Source organism: Lactuca serriola, chromosome 2 (genome assembly GCF_051521515.1).
Source record: "Lactuca serriola cultivar US96UC23 chromosome 2, Lser_US96UC23_V15, whole genome shotgun sequence".
Classification (NCBI taxonomy): Eukaryota; Viridiplantae; Streptophyta; class Magnoliopsida; order Asterales; family Asteraceae; genus Lactuca; species Lactuca serriola.
This window is the reverse complement of record NC_136409.1, coordinates 5,920,976-5,938,044: the sequence shown is the minus strand read 5'-3', so window position 1 is coordinate 5,938,044 and position 17,069 is coordinate 5,920,976. Positions and strand designations below refer to the sequence as shown.

Below are 17,069 nucleotides of genomic sequence, written 5' to 3'. Positions count from 1 at the left end.
TATATGAATGTTATGTTGGAATGGTTCAACATAAGGAAATTCTATAGATGGGAACATTATTTTTTTTTGTAAAATTCGATTATGATTACGACATCCCTTTTCATAATCTGAATTTTGAGAACATGGCAAATAGAAATAGAAATATTATATCAAAAGACTGCTCTAGTATCATGTCTTTATGTGAGACATCGTGAATCGTGTCCCATATGCTTCGAATATAAGATCGATTGCATGTGCTATAATATTCATCCTTTCTAAATTTTCCAAATGCATAGTGCATTAAGAGGGAAAAAGGACTAGAAGTGGATATGACTAAAATGATTAAGAAATTGTCGAGGACAATCTATGGTTTACAAAAGATTGGTTGCTCATGGACAATTGGAAGTATGGTGTAAATTTTTGGAAAGGACCATATTGACATGTTCTGAAAAGAGGCAACTCTTGTTTAAAAGTGATAGTCAAAATGGGAATATGGAAATGTTTCCATAGGTGGAAGTTATTCTTTAAATCTGTGTAAGATTAGGAAATTTAATGCAAGAAGGATGTTCAAAGCAATGTACTTTGAATTTGAGACTTCATTTCCATGGAGTTGCTCTCCATTGGAATACTTTGTAAATGTCTGTTGACAAGTCTTTGTGACTTTGTGCATAGTCATTACAAGAGGATCAATGCATATAAGTTTAGAATCTAACATATTTCGTTAAATGGTACGAATTTGGAATTCTTACATTTACGATAAGGATTTGGGATTGTGAAATGAGAATCATTGGAATCATGTTCAATTGGTCCATTTCACAAGGTAAGGATCATATATAAACATAGTGTGCATACTTGGAGTATGGCATAATTATTGTTTGGACAAAACATAGTGTGCATGCTTGGAGCATGGCATGACTATTGTTTTGATTCAAGTATAAAGTTGATTATTTGAAATATTATACAATGAATAATGAGTAATCAATATGGTTTTTAAATAAAAGGTGTTCTATTTACTCTCAAAAGTGCTTGGGGCCATATTGGATTAGTATTATTCTTGTGTTTCACTTTGCATGTTTTGACTTCCAGATTAGCTAGGTTATTCTATCCGAATGACTAAGTTATTCAAACCATCCATAGTCAATCATACTTTAGAAGTAGGTAATGAGGCAAGACTGTCATGAATGGGTCTGTAGTTTGTCTGGGACAAAGGGGGTACAGTGTTCATGTGTACTCCTGGAATAGGGATTCGAGTATTGGATTCAACCCACGCTTACTTTCATCACTTCATAGATTTTATCACGAGTGATCATGAGATGATAATATCTTATATTCTTCAAACCTAGAGATATGAGTTGTTGACTATGAGTTGGTTATACATTGATTGTACGAAAACGCATTGGTAACTCGATGTTATAAAACGTGCCTTTGTGTATGATTCAACGAGTAGTAGAACAAGAATATTTGTCGAAGTTTATCCATTCCTTTTACCCTTGGAGGGATAAAAGCGATATTTGTGGGCCCATCGATGATTTAGTGATGACAAATGTAAGTGCTCGGTCGGGCCTGGACTGATTTGATCTGTTCAATTAGTCAGTTGTCATAAATCAGAAATCGGGAAACATTATATGAACAGAGAGAATGATTATAATCCACATCTCACTCCATGTGATATCTAGAATGGAGGAATATATGATCCCTTATCTAATGGACGTGTCATTGATTTGTTCAGAGTTCGACAACAGCTTTAAGAGCTACGATTTCTAGTCTGGTTTTGGAATCATACGCAATAATAGTTTTAGACTTATCCAAGTGGGAAATTGTTGGATTAGATGTCTAAGCCCATAACTATTATTGGTATGTATTCGACCCGACTTGGCATGGTCCATTTGGGTTGAATGGCATCGGAATAATTTGGATAGACTTTTGTGAGAAAATGATATATATGATTTATTAATATATTATAAGTTCTAATATATTATATGAAATCATATTATTTAATTAGTTTTGATCAAGAATTAATTTGGAATTAATTTTGTGATCAAAAGACGATAGTTAAGTACATGGGGATTGATTGTGTAAATCATCCATTCTTATATATGTGGGCTTATGATCCATAGTTCTTCATGTTGGGAAAAACTCATAGAGTAACCCATGGATACTCCATGGTGGTTTTAACCCATGGAGCATGAAGAATATGGAAAGACATCAGTTAAATGGTGTAACCCTAATAGCCATAATATATAAAGACCCCATAGCTCAAGAAATCAACCCTAAGGGGTTCATATGAGAGGGCTAGCCGATTTTGAGCAATATGACTTTTCTTTCAAGTTATTCCAAGTTGTTGTTGATGTTGTCTGAACCATTTGAGGTGTCACACTTGAGGCACTCGGCTCATAAGCTCCATGGAATCAAGATACAACGCAAAAGGTATGTTACTCTAACTAGTATCTCATTTGGTATATGGAAATGCATGCTAGTTATAGGATTAATGCCTTGGAATCCATTTGCATGTATTGTTGGAATAGTGTCTAAGGCTGCAACTATATTAGGCAAGTATTTGACCCGGTTGTGCATGGTCCTTTTGGGTTGCCTTCACCATAGCAACTTGATGGATGATTTGTTAAGAGAAAGTAAATATTATAAGGAATAATATTTGGTTATTTGATTAATATAAGCCATAGATTAATTGGAATTAATTTGGTGACTTAAAGAGATTAATTAAATAAGAGGGTATAAACTGTCAATTGTTTGATAGTTACACTTTAGACTATAAATCCTTATCCTAGATGGGATGGACGATTTCTAGGGCTTGGATAAGCCAAAATCGTCCATAGGGTTATCAAGGATAGGATATGGATCTACTTAAAGTCTAAGTTATCCAATTAGGGTTCAAGCTGTAATCCTTAAGGAGTCTACAAGTATAAATAGACCCTAGGGGTGAGGGAATTCGACACACCATCTAAAGTAGAGATACTCTGGCCGAATTCCTCCCCTCTCCTCTCTCCTAAATCATCTTACTTGCTTTTGGTGTTTGTAAGCCATTAGAGGAGTGACATTTGTGACTCTAGAAGCTCCAAGACAACAAGATCAACAAGGAATCCAAAGGTATGATTCTAGATCTATTTCAATGTTGTTATTTAACCTAATTAGTCATTAGAAGTCTTGGATTCAAAGCATGTTTAATTAGAAAGCCTAGATCCGAGCATTAGGGTTTTGCATGCGCACATAGGAAAGTTCTTATGGCTAAAACCCATCAGTGGTATCAGAGCCTAGCTTGGTTTTCTTTAAATTGTTGCTTGATTAACTGAAACAAACCTGCAAAATTCGAATTTTTGGTTTATGAGTCATGGACTCGGCGAGTTCCAAAGTGGACTCGGCGAGTAGGCCTGACTCGGCGAGTCCCTTTGTGTACTCGGCGAGTCCGGGCGTCAGGATTAGGCAAAATCGGGATTTTTTCATGTTTATCTTATGGAAACTTACCTTAATCATATTAGATCAACACTAATCCGATTTTTTGATATATATGACTATAATCTTGATCTAATTAAAGATATTTATCATCTAATAAAATATTTAATTTCCTTATATGATAATTGATTAATTATTTTGATAATTATCTTAAAAGAAATCTTGGATAAATCAAATAAAGATAATTAGGATATTAATTGTTAATTAGAATTATTTGTTATTTGATCCTCCATGTTTTAAAATGTTTAAAACTTGCCCTCAAGTTTTGAAATTTATATTTGTGATTAAAAGGTTTTAATTTAGACAACTTAAATTTCAAACCCTACGTTTTAAAAGGTTTAAAACACAACCTTATACTAATATGATATTACTAGAATAATATATATATATATATATATATGTATAACTAAATGCTAGTCTTACCGTTATTAGGCCTCATTCACGAAGCCGATCTATAAGGTGGGTATAAGGTTGCGGCCTATAAAATGGCGCTTAATGGGTGTACACTCACACCCACCGCTTGCTTGATTGGTGGAGGGTCGTTAGCCGAACGGGTAGGATAGGGCAACCTCATCCTCTCATTAAAAGTATAATAAGAAATACAAAGTAACTACACGTTTTAAAAATTTCCCAATCTTAGTTACTTTAGGAAAAGTGAATTGATGCAATCCCATGAAATTACACTTTGAACCCTTGCTAAGAAGTTAGTGGAGCGTGTGTGGTTTACCGGCACACTAATTGGTTCTAAGCAAAGGTGGCAAAGGGTGATTCATTGTTTATCATAGTTCGATGGAGCGTGTGTGGTTTACCGGCACATCGAATAGGTGATCGTTACAATGAAGGCACCATGTGAATTTGCATGGTAATTCACACCCGCTTTGTGATCCTCGGCATCCCAGTCACAAACAAGAGGGGCATATCAAGATTTAAACATGCCATTGAATAGTTCAATGAATCTCATTCGAACCTAGGAATTCTCAATACACTTAGGACTAATAGTCTAGGTTTTGTAATGGAGAATTAGTGAATCGTCATTCACTTACCTTCAATTTATTTTCATGTTAGATTACGGCATCCCTTTTCTAATATGTAAATGTTATTGTTGGATCCTAACCCTAATTTTTCTTATTGGGTGATAATTAGGGATTCTTATTCTAATCTATCTTTGTCCTTTCTATAGATGTCGAACACAAACAACGCTGCTGCTAGTTCTTTCACGTTGATGAGCCTTTGCCAAAAGGTCACCTTCGATGGAACGAACTTTAGTGAATGGATAAGATACATTCGCACCATTGCTCGCTACGAGGATAAGGAGTATGTCCTCGATGAAAAGCTTGAGAAGATCAACCCCGAAATCGCTACTCCGGCTGAAATCACCGCTTTTGAAACTCATGAGCGAGATGCAACGAAGGTACATTGCATCATGATTGCCACCATGAACTCCGAATTCCAAAAGTCCTACGAGGACATGTATCCATACGAGATGCATTAAGAATTGTTGGAGAGATACCACCAAAACGCGAGACAAGAGCGTTATGAGATTTTCACTAACATGATCTCCGCTAAGATGGGTCATGGAGAATCTCTTACCGTGCACCTGCAAAAGATGCAAAGGTATGTCGATCGCCTTCGCAAGTTAAATGTTGACTTTGGGGAAGACTTAGCGATCGACATGGTGCTTCACTCTTTGCCTCCGATGTACAACCAATTTAGGATGACCTACCACATGAACAAAGAGGAGGTCACCCTAAGCAAACTCCAAGGTCTTTTGAGAGTCGCTGAGAGCAACTTCAAAGAGAAGTCTGTTGCACCTACTCCCAATCCGCCTGCTGCTCCTGTCTTGGCAATTGGTCAAGGAAAGGGAAAGAAGAGGAAGGCTTCATCAAAGAACTATCGCAAGGTTAAAGCCCGAGATGGTGCCTCTTCTAGTGGGACCAAAGTTGATCCCTCTAAGCCCTACCCTAACCCGAAGGAGGCAGAGTGCCACCACTGCCACAAGATAGGACATTGGAAGAGAAGCTGCCCGGAATACCTGCAAGCAATCAAAGAAGGAAAGATCAAGCCATCTTTCGCAGGTATATACAGAATTAAATCTAACGATTCTAACCATGCTATTTCTTGGGTTCTTGACACCGGTTGTGGTTATCACATTTGTTCAAATGTGCAGGGACTAAGAAGAAGTAGGGATGTGGAGCAAGGAAGGATCAATCTAATCATGGGGAACAGAAGATCGTCGCCTGTTACCAAGATTGGAGTGTATTCTTTAGTGCTTAGGAATAATTTGTGTTTAGATTTGAACAATTGTTGCTATTCGCCAGAAATGGCTAGAAACATCATTTCATTTCATGGTTTATATAGACAAGGATTTAGATTTTCTTTTAATAATGAGAATGGTTCTATTATGGCTTATCTAAATAGTGTCTTTTACTTTGAAGCTATACCATGCAATGGAATATATGAAACTGTTATGATTGTTGATAACTTAGGAAATGATGTTTTGAATATTAATTCTTCCACTAGTTTGGATAAAGCATCCTTGTGGCATTGCCGTCTTGGACATGTCACCCAGAAACGCATAGCCCAACTCCAAAAGGATGGAGTGTTGGAGTCATTCGACCTTAGGGAAGATGACACATGCGAGTCTTGTTTACTTGGAAAGATGACTAAGTCACCCTTCACGAATACTTGTGAAAGGGGTGAGGGGCTATTGGACCTAATACATACCGATGTATGTGGACCCTTTAGATCAACCACGAAGGATGGGAACCGCTTCTATGTGACTTTTACCGATGATTATAGTAGATATGGGTATATCTATTTAATCAAGCAAAAGTCAGAAACCTTTGAAAAGTTCAAAGAGTTCAAGAATGAAGTGGAGAATCAATTGGGCAGGAAAATCAAGATGCTTCGATCCGATCGAGGAGGAGAGTACCTAAGTCTTGAATTCCACGATTATCTCAAGGAGTGTGGAATAGTTTCGCAATTGACGCCTCCTAGGACACCGCAGTTGAATGGTGTGGCAGAAAGGCGTAATCGAACCTTATTGGATATGGTTCGCTCTATGATGAGTCGTGCTTCACTACCTATCTTTTTTTGGGGGTATGCCCTAGAGACTGCCGCCCATATCCTTAACCGAGTCCCTACTAAGAAGGTTGCCAAAACACCTCACAAGATGTGGACGGGGAAAGCTCCCTCGTTGGGACATATCAAGGTTTGGGGTTGCGAGGCTTTCGTAAGACGAGATACTCACGACAAGCTTGAACCTCGAAGTGAGCGATGTATTTTCATCAGCTACCCGCAGACATCCTTTGGATATCTCTTCTATAGACCGAAAGACAATGTTGTCTTTGTTGCGAGGAGAGGAGTTTTCCGAGAGCGAGAACTCATAAGCCAAGGAGATAGTGGGAGGCAAATCGAACTTGAAGAGATTCAAGAGTCGATAGATGAAGGAACCTCTACCGCTGGCACTCAACCCGAGGAGGAAACTCCGGTTGAACCAATTGACGAATCCTTACCTCTTAGACGTTCCGATAGAGTTAGAGTTCATCCCCAGTTTTATGGTTTTCATATTACTACCGAAGGGGACATGTATATTAGTGATGGTACACTAGTAAATCTTGATGAACCTAATAGCTATAAGGAAGCCATGGCAGGCCTGGAGTCTGCAAAATGGAAAGAGGCAATGGATAGTGAGATCCAATCCATGTACGATAACCAAGTTTGGAATTTGGTTGATCATGTGCCCGAACGTAAGACCGTTGGGTGCAAGTGGATCTTCAAGAAGAAGACCGACGTGGATGGGAACGTACACACGTATAAAGCGCGATTGGTTGCGAAGGGCTTTACTCAAACTCCGGGAGTTGACTATGATGAGACCTTCTCACCAGTTGCGAAGATTAAATCTATTAGAGTGATGCTAGCAATTGCCGCATTTCATGATTATGAAATTTGGCAAATGGATGTCAAGACCGCCTTCCTTAACGGAAAGTTGGCTGAGGATGTTTACATGGCTCAGCCAGAGGGGTTTGTGAATCCGAAGCATCCAAATAGAGTGTGTAAGCTTGAGAAGTCCATTTATGGACTTAAGCAAGCGTCTCGCAGATGGAATCTTTGCTTCGATGAGAAAGTCAAAGAGTTTGGATTTGTACGAAGCGAAGACGAATCTTGTGTATATGTCAAAGCCAGTGGGAGTGTAGTAAGCTTTCTCGTTCTATATGTCGATGACATATTACTCATAGGAAACGACATCCTGACTCTGCAGGAAGTCAAGTCCTGGCTCGGGAAGTGTTTCGCTATGAAGGACCTCGGAGAGGCTTCTTACATTTTGGGAATAAGGATAGTAAGAGAAAGAAGTAAGAGACTAATTGGACTTAGTCAGAATACTTACTTAGAGAAGGTACTAAAACGTTTTAGTATGGAAAACTCTAAGAAGGGAGAACTACCGATACAAGGAAATGCCAAGTTGAGTAAGACTCAAAGTCCGAGTACTAAAGCTGAAATAGCTGAAATGAGCCGAATACCATATGCTTCCGCAGTTGGCTCAATCATGTACGCTATGACTTGTACTCGCCCTGATGTAGCCTTCGCTTTGAGCATGGTTAGCAGATATCAAGGGAACCCTGGCAAAGCACATTGGATTGCGGTGAAGAACATCCTTAAGTACCTTCGTAGGACGAAAGAATGGTTGTTAGTCCTTGGAGGGAGTGATGACTTGAAGGTGCGAGGGTATAGTGATGCCAGTTTTCAGACCGATAGGGACAACTACCGTTCGCAGTCGGGCTGGGTCTTTACCCTAAACGGAGGAGCAGTAACTTGGAAGAGTTCCAAGCAAGAAACCGTAGCTGATTCAACGTGCGAATCAGAGTACATCGCAGCGAGCGAAGCGTCGAAGGAGGCGATATGGCTAAAGAACTTCATTGGTGATCTTGGAGTTGTGCCGGCCATAAAGGAGCCCATGGAGATTTTCTGTGATAACGAAGGTGCGGTTGCCTTGACCAAGGAACCGAGGGATCATGGTAGATCTCGACATATCGACAGAAAATATCACTTCGTTAGACATCGTGTAGAAGAAGGACAACTCATAGTTAAGAGGATATCATCAGAGGATAACCCAGCAGATCCGCTTACGAAGGGACTGAGTAGGGTTAAGCACTTGCAGCATGCTAAGAGTATTGGGCTGAAGGATGATATTAGTATAGATTAGATAGTATTAGACACGTATAATAGATAAATGTAATTAACATTTGATGATTAAATAAAGGAGTTTTATTTATAAGTAAAGTTATTGTCATATGTTGATTTGTTTAACTATTGTTTCACTTTGCATGTTTTGACTTCCAGAATAATTGAGTTTATTAGGAATAATCGAATTATTCAAATTGTCCACAATCGTTCATATGTTGGAAGTAGATATGAATGAAGATTGTCATGAATTGGTGTGTAGATTGTCTAAATGGTGTTAGACATAGCAAGGGTTGCTGCAACGTTCATGAGTGCTTATGAACTGGTTTTGAGCATTGGAATAAACCCACGCTTGCTGGAATCACCTTATGGAATATGATATAAAAGGTGATCGCAAGACGATAATATCATATAGTCTTAAAACCTTGATATATGGTTTATTATATGTTAATTGATTGTACATTGATAATGCGAAAACGCATCAGTAACTTGGTGTTATAAAACGCATTGTTGTGTATAGTTGGTTAATGAATAAGTAAATGCATATAAGTCGAAGTTTATCTGTAAATTTTATCCTAAGAGGGTAGAAGAGATATCTTGGCCACTCGATGATTTGATTTGACTTATGTGCCGGGCCCGGTCAGAACTGAATTGATGTGTTTGATTAAGTTCTATGTCGAATTAATCGGAGATCGAGAAATTAAATGCTAGACTAACCATTCCATAGGATTGTCAGCATGATATCTAACAGAGGACTGTACGATCCCTTATCTAAAGGACAAGATTGATTAGATTAGAGTTTGATAGCGTCTTTAAGAGCTACGATTGCAAACCGAATTGTATTTGTATAGTTACTAGACTTATCCAAGTGGGAGACTGTTGGAATAGTGTCTAAGGCTGCAACTATATTAGGCAAGTATTTGACCCGGTTGTGCATGGTCCTTTTGGGTTGCCTTCACCATAGCAACTTGATGGATGATTTGTTAAGAGAGAGTAAATATTATAAGGAATAATATTTGGTTATTTGATTAATATAAGTCATAGATTAATTGGAATTAATTTGGTGACTTAAAGAGATTAATTAAATAAGAAGGTACAAACTGTCAATTGTTTGATAGTTACACTTTAGACTATAAATCCTTATCCTAGATGGGATGGACGATTTCTAGGGCTTGGATAAGCCAAAATCGTCCATAGGGTTATCAAGGATAGGATATGGATCAACTTAAAGTCTAAGTTATCCAATTAGGGTTAAAGCTGTAATCCTTAAGGAGTCTACAAGTATAAATAGACCCTAGGGGTGAAGGAATTCGACAAACCATCTAAAGTAGAGATACTCTGGCCGAATTCCTCCCCTCTCCTCTCTCCTAAATCATCTTACTTGCTTTTGGTGTTTGTAAGCCATTAGAGGAGTAACATTTGTGACTCTAGAAGCTCCAAGACAACAACATCAACAAGGAATCCAAAGGTATGATTCTAGATCTATTTCAATGTTGTTATTTAACCTAATTAGTCATTAGAAGTCTTGGATTCAAATCGTGTTTAATTAGAAAGCCTAGATCCGAGCATTAGGGTTTTGCATGCGCACATAGGAAAGTTCTTACGGCTAAAACCCATCATGTATAACTAGAGAAAACATAGATCCAAGGTATTTAGGGTTGTATGTGCACCATAGGATGTTGTATTATACGAAAACCATCACTTGTCCCAAACCCTAATCCACGAAACCCTAGAGCTTTATTGGAGAGTTTGAGCTATTTGGAGTGATTTTTTGCACTTTTGAAGCTTGTGGAAGAAGAAGAAGATCAAGGGATCAAGCAGGAAAGAGTAGATCCAGAAACTACATGCCATTTTCCACATTTTCTAGTAATCAAGCTTCTATCTTGACTCTTAGTTCCTTAGATCTCATTATGTCCCTTTTATGAGGATTTTGGCTCAAGAGTCTTGATCTTTGGGACATGGACGTCCCAAGCAAGGATCCTTCCAGATATGGAATCACTTAGGGATGTTGTGGCATAAAAGTGCAAGCTTTATGCCACTACAGCCCCCATTCAAGCTATAAGTGGTCATTTTGGCCTTTTAAGCTCCAAAAGGCCATGCATGGAGAGATAGTCAGAAGCTTTACGTGTCCAAGTGGTGTTAGGGGTTTAGATATGTGGTTGTAAGCTTTAGTTTGGTGTAATGATGGCTTACGGACCAAGTTTTAGGTCAAAATGAGTTAGGGTTTGAGCTAAACCCATTAATAAGAAGTATTAACGGGTAAAGTTGGAAACTTTACCCATAGAAGGATATTTTCAGGGTTTATATGAACTATGAAGCTTGGATATGAAGTGTAGGGGCTTAATCCATTAAGATAGCCCAAACAGACTAAGGGACTCGGCGAGTCAATGGAGGGGCTCGACGAGTTGAGTTGATTTGTCCTGATTTTTGGAAAAGGTAGAACTCGACGAGTCTGAGGATGACTCGATGAGTTGATTTGCTAGATCGCGACCATGAGTAGCCAGGGAACTCAGCGAGTCAAGGTGAGTCTGCTCACTATGTATATGGGTCTAAGGCAACAATGTCGGCCCATTGAGGAATATTTTTAGTGGGATTTGTAGCCTTGACCAAAAGGAGCACAATGGTGGTGTCGAAATTACGAGAGGTGGCCGGAGTTGGCCGGAAAATGGCCGGAAAGTGGCGAGATGGTGGTGGTGGCGCCCGAAATTTCAGTAATAGATCAGACTGGTTTTTGGGTGCGGGTTGTAGGGCTTGAAAAATGGGAGAGAATGGCTGTGTTTTCACATAATTCCACCCGACGGTTTGACGGGAAATCGAGTTTTGGTGTTAAAGGTGGGAAGTGTTTTAATGGAGGTTAGAGGGAAAAGAAGAGAAGAATGGAAAAGAAAGGGCCGACCGGAGGCTTCATTTGGTTTAATTCATGGTCACACGTGGTCAATACCCAGGTCAACAATAGTCAACACCTTACGCGAACATTTTTTGGAGTACACACGGTCTGTGTGACGTGCACCGAAATGGTCCCTCTTACAAATCTTCACGCGATTGATTTATGCTGAGTATACGCGATCCGCGTATGGGCCACGCAGACGGATCTTCGACCACATGCAGTCCACGTAAAATGTTATGTAAATGTCCCAATTCTGGAGAATGACGCGGTTGATTTAGGGGACTACACGCGGTCCATTTTTGATCCACGCGGACAAGGCTTAGGGTACACGCGGTTTGTGTTAGTTGTTCTGTATGGGCTCTTAATTGCAAAGATGACGCAAACCTCCTGGATGGGTACACTCAGACCATTTGTGGTTTACGTGGACAAGACTTAGAGTACACGCAGACAATTTGTGGATCCGTACAAAAATCTAAAATCTTCGTGCTTGACCAAAACGAACATCGGGGGCTTAAAATTCAACACCCTTTTGCTGCAAGAAGGAAGAACAAATGTGAAATGCAAAAAGGATTTATCTAAAACATTTATTTGGAATTAGAAAAGATGAAAACACAATGTTTTCCAAAAATGCCCTTCTTTAACATCTTTGGCAAGACGTCCTTCCACCTTGATTCAACACCTTGGGACATCAAAATGGATGATTTCAAGAGCATTTGCATTGAAACCTTCATAGAATAGCCTCAAACGATGCCCATTAACTTCAAAAATTTGTCCCGATTCTTCACTTTGTATTTCCTCCGCACCATGGTCAAAAATATTTATTACAAAAAAAGTCTGAATCCACCTTAATCATAACTTTCCCAGTAATAATTTCAATCGCGAATGGTAAAGTAAGACCCAATGTACCAATTCAAAATGCTTCCGGGTGATGGACTTGTCATGTAAAAGCTTCGATTTTTCCTTGTAAATTCGTGAATTTTCATAAGAGTCATTTCTCAAATCTTCTAACTCTTGAAGTTGAAGCTTCCTATGTCTTCCCGCCTCATCAATATTGAAATTACATTGTTTGACCACCCAAAATGCACGGTGCTCCAATTCGACGGGAAGATGACATGGGTTTCCAAAAACCAACCAAAATGGAGACATGCCTATCGGGGTCTTGTAAGCGGTCTGGTAGGACCATAAGGAATCATCAAGCCTCAAAATCCAATCCTTTCTTGTCGGATTCATTGTTTTCTCAAGAATACTCTTCACCTCACGATTTGAAACCGCCGTTTGACCATTCGTTTGAGGGTGGTAGGCGGTAGAGACATGATGGGTCGCATTGTACTTTCTTAATAAAGCCTCCATCATCTTGTTGAGGAAATGCATCCCTCTATCACTAATCAAATCCCTGGGCACACCAAATCTCATCAAAACATTAGACTTTAAAAACTCGATAACCGTTTTGGCATCATCCGATCTTGTGGCTTTAGCTTCAACCCATTTAGAGACATATTCAAGTACGATTAAGATGTAAACGTTGCTAAATGAGACGGGAAATGGGCCCATAAAATTGATTGCCTATACGTCAAAAACTTCACAAACAAGAATGGGATTTTGCGACATTTGGTTCTTTTATGAAATGTACCCTGTCCTTTGGCACCGTTCACAACTTTTACAAAACAAATAGCAATCGCGTGACATGGTTGGCAAAAATAGTCCACACTCAACAACGTTTCTCAAAGTTTGGTTAGGTCCAAAGTGTCCCCCAGAAGAAAATTCATGACAAAATTGCAAGATAGATTGATGTTCTAGTTGGGGTACACATCGCCTAATAATTTGATCGCGACAATGTTTCCACAAATAAGGCTCATCCCACACATAGTATTTTGCATCGCCTTTTAATTTATCCTTTTGAGCGTGTGTGAATGTGTCGGGATATGTTTTCATGACCAAAATTTAACGATATCAGCATACCAAGGAATAGACCGAGGAAGGAAAAAGAGATGTTCATCCGGAAACTCGTCCCGCAAATGGAAGGGAGTCTCATTTGAAGTGATCCGACTTAGATGATCGATAACAAGGTTTTCGCATCCACTCTTGTCCCAAATCTCCGAATCAAATTGTTGCAATATTAGGATCCATCACATGAGTCTTGGCTTTGCATCTTTCTTTTTCATCAAGTACTTGAGAGCCGCATGATCCAAATACACTATAACTTTGGTGCCAAGTAGATATTGCCTAAACTTGTCCAAAGCAAACACTATGGCCAATAGCTCCTTCTCCGTGGTAGAGTAGTTGCTTTGAGCATTGTCTAGTGTCCTCGATGCGTAGTAGATCGCATGGGAGTCTCTTCCATTCTTTTGACCCAAAACTGCGCCTATAGAATAGTTGCTTGCATCACACATGATCTTGAAGGGATATATTAATTCGGTGCTTGCATGATAGGAGTGGATGTAAGCAACTCTTTGAGCTTGTAAAAAGCTTCCTTGCATGCCTCATTGAACTCGAAATCAACATCCTTTTGCAAGATTTGGCACATTGGTCTTATTATCATTGAAAAGTCCTTGATAAACCTTCGGTAGAATCCGACATGACCTAAAAAAGAACGAACTTCCCAAACACAAGTCGGGCAAGGTAAGCTTTGAATAACATCGATTTTAGCCTTATCTACCTCGATTCCTTTCTTTGACACAATGTGACCCAAAATAAGACATTGAATCACCATAAAATGACATTTCTCAAAATTTAGAACCAAATTCATTTCAATGCATCTTTTTCTAAATTTTGGTGAGATTGGTCAAACATTCTTGAAATGAGTTTCCATATACCGTGAAATCATCCATAAAAACCTCAATTATGTTTTCAACATATTCCAAAAAGATACTAACCATACAACGTTGGAAAGTAGCCAGGGCATTACACAATCCAAATGGCATTCTCCAATATGCAAAAGTGCCAAATGGACATGTGAAAGTTGTCATTTCTTGGTCATCCAGCGCCACCGGGATTTAGTGAAAACTGGAATACCCATCTAGAAAACAATAGTGAGATTTCCCGGCCAACCTTTCTAACATTTGATCATTGAAAGGTAATGGAAAATGATATTTTATTGTGTTTGCATTGAGTTTGCGGTAGTCAATACATACTCTCCACCCGTTTTGCACACGAGTGGGGACCATCATACCTTTGTTGTTCTCGACCACCATTATCCCCGTCTTCTTTGGCATAACTTGCACCATGCTCACCCAATTGCTATCCAAGATTGGATAGATCGTCCCCGCATCAAGGAGCTTTAAAATCTCTTTCTTGACCACTTCCATTATTGCCGGATTCAACCTTCTTTGCGCATCCTGACGTGGCTTGCATTCATATTCCATCAAGATCTTGTGCATACAAGTAGAGGGGATCAATCCCTTGATATCCGAAATCGTCCAACTCATTGCTTCTTTATGCTCCTTCAACACCTTGCACAGTTGCTCTTCTTCACATTCGTTTAAGTGATTCGAAATGATGACCGGAAGAGTCTCGTTGTTTCCCAAGTACGCATACTTCAAGTGTTGAGGTAGGACATTCAATTCTAGTTCTGGTGGTTGAACAAGGGAGGGTGGAAATCTTGTGTGGGTTTGAGGTAATTCAATTTGCTTTACATTGGATTGAGTAGGTTTCTTGATCTCCAAATTGTTAACTAATCTTTCAACTATCGGGTCTAATGAGTAGTGCTTCAACTTCTTGGCTAATTTTCCATAATCAAATCCTTTGCTCAAAATCACCTCCAACATGTCACCATTAGACAACTCAAGCAATTCTTGGGTTAATGGTTCAACAACATCAACAAAATACAAGGATGAAACATCACTAGGATATATCATAGCATCATAGATAGTAAAACTTATTTTTCCCCATCAAATTCCATTGTTAAGCTGCTTGCATACACACCACTCTTTGTTCTAGTCGTCTTCAAAAATAGTCTCCTAAGTAAAATTAGACCCGACTTGGAGGAAACTTGTTCTTCTAAATCAATCACATACACATCCGCCGGGAAGACCAATTGGTTCACTAGCACCAAAACATCTTCTAAAACGCCTCTAGGAAAGACACTTGATTTATCTGGAAGTGAAATTATGACACCGGTTTCACTTAAAGGTCCAACATTCAATGATTCATACACCGAATAGGGCATGACATTGATAGAATCACCAAGGTCAAGCATGGAACTATTAAAAGTGACATCCCCAATATTGCAAGGAACTGTAAACATTCCCGGACCTTTGCACTTGGGAGGAAGTTTCCTTTGTAAAACCACGGATGCGTTTTGCATTCATTGAGATTGTAACATCCCAAGTCCATGTATATCCTATAAAACCCAGATCTTGAGCTCATGTTCATTTTTGGCCCTTAATTGAGAAAAGGGCAGTGAACGAGTATGCGAGGCGTACTTGGGTGTACGCTTAGTGTACTCGAAGGCATGTTTGTAACGTGGAGGCCACCTAGTACGCTGGGCGTACTAGGCATAGAATGAAACCCTAATTGTGGTCAAGCTCCCTATTTAAAGGACATGATGGCCTCATTTCTGGCCACCATTCTCAGACACCAAATCCTCTAAACCCTAAATCTTCTTCCTTGTAGCTGGAGAGTGCATCTAGGAGCTTGTGAGTATATCTTTATGATCTTGAGGTGGAGAAAGAGCTTGGAGGAGAAGGAGTGAGAGCCCAGGAGTTTGGATCTGAGCGTAGCTGCGTGAAAGGCTTCCAAAAAAGGTATAAAGCTTCAAGCTTTCTTACCCTTTGCTTTAGTTTATTTAGGGTTTTAGTCCCGAAAGGTGGAGACTTTATGAGTAAATGAGCTCCAAAGACCTTGATCTACCCCTTTTCAGTGTATGTTGTGAAGTAGAGTCATGAAAATCCAATCTTGGACGTTAGGAGTGAGCCATGCATGAGTTATGGGCTTCATAAGGAAAGCGGTTGTGTGTTTTGAGTTTTGGTAACCTTTTCAGCCATGCACAACTGAATTTATGGATTAAGAGACATTAGATTGGCCAAATCTGAAATATGAGTCTATGTCTTAACTGATTAAGACCAAAACCGTGAGGAGTATGAAATTGGGTGTATGCTGGGTGTAATCCCAGTACACGTAGCGTAGGGGTCGAGCATCCCCGATTTCTATATAGCAGCCGAGTACGCCCATCGTAGGGAGGTGGAACATGCAGCGTACTCCCCGCCGTTAACTTTTGTTGACTTTAAGGGTTAGGTCAAAATTGAGGACTATTAACCCTATGGAGGGGTAAAATGGTCTTTTACCCTTCTGTGAGTTGTAGAAGGGTTAGTCTAGCTTCTTGAGGACCAACATGAATTAGGGATAATTATTATGTGTTAGGCGGAGGCTAGATCGGTGGGTAGAGTTCGAGATTCCGATTACGATATTTTCATCTGCTAGCTTACGATGTGAGTCTTCTCACTATACTTACCTTAAGTGGTAACTTATGTGCGACCAAAGGGTCTTATGTGCATGTGCTATGTATTGAGATATCCTGCTATTTGTTTTGTGATATGTTTACTGTGTACTATATTGA

The 17,069-nt window shown here is 39.4% G+C and overlaps 1 protein-coding gene across 1 annotated transcript; it reads right to left on the bottom strand.

Annotated features, from left to right (window-relative positions):
- Positions 1 to 15,389: 15,389 nt before the first annotated feature.
- On the bottom strand, positions 15,390 to 15,818 carry LOC145088990 (uncharacterized). Its single transcript, XM_079027496.1, has one exon. The coding sequence runs from the start codon at positions 15,816 to 15,818 to the stop codon at positions 15,390 to 15,392; it is 429 nt and encodes a 142-aa protein (XP_078883622.1).
- Positions 15,819 to 17,069: the final 1,251 nt, after the last annotated feature.

Bases quoted from the DNA above. Each gene is read 5' to 3' on its own strand.
- LOC145088990 (XM_079027496.1), bottom strand. From the start codon at position 15,818: ATGCAAAACGCATCCGTGGTTTTACAAAGGAAACTTCCTCCCAAGTGC.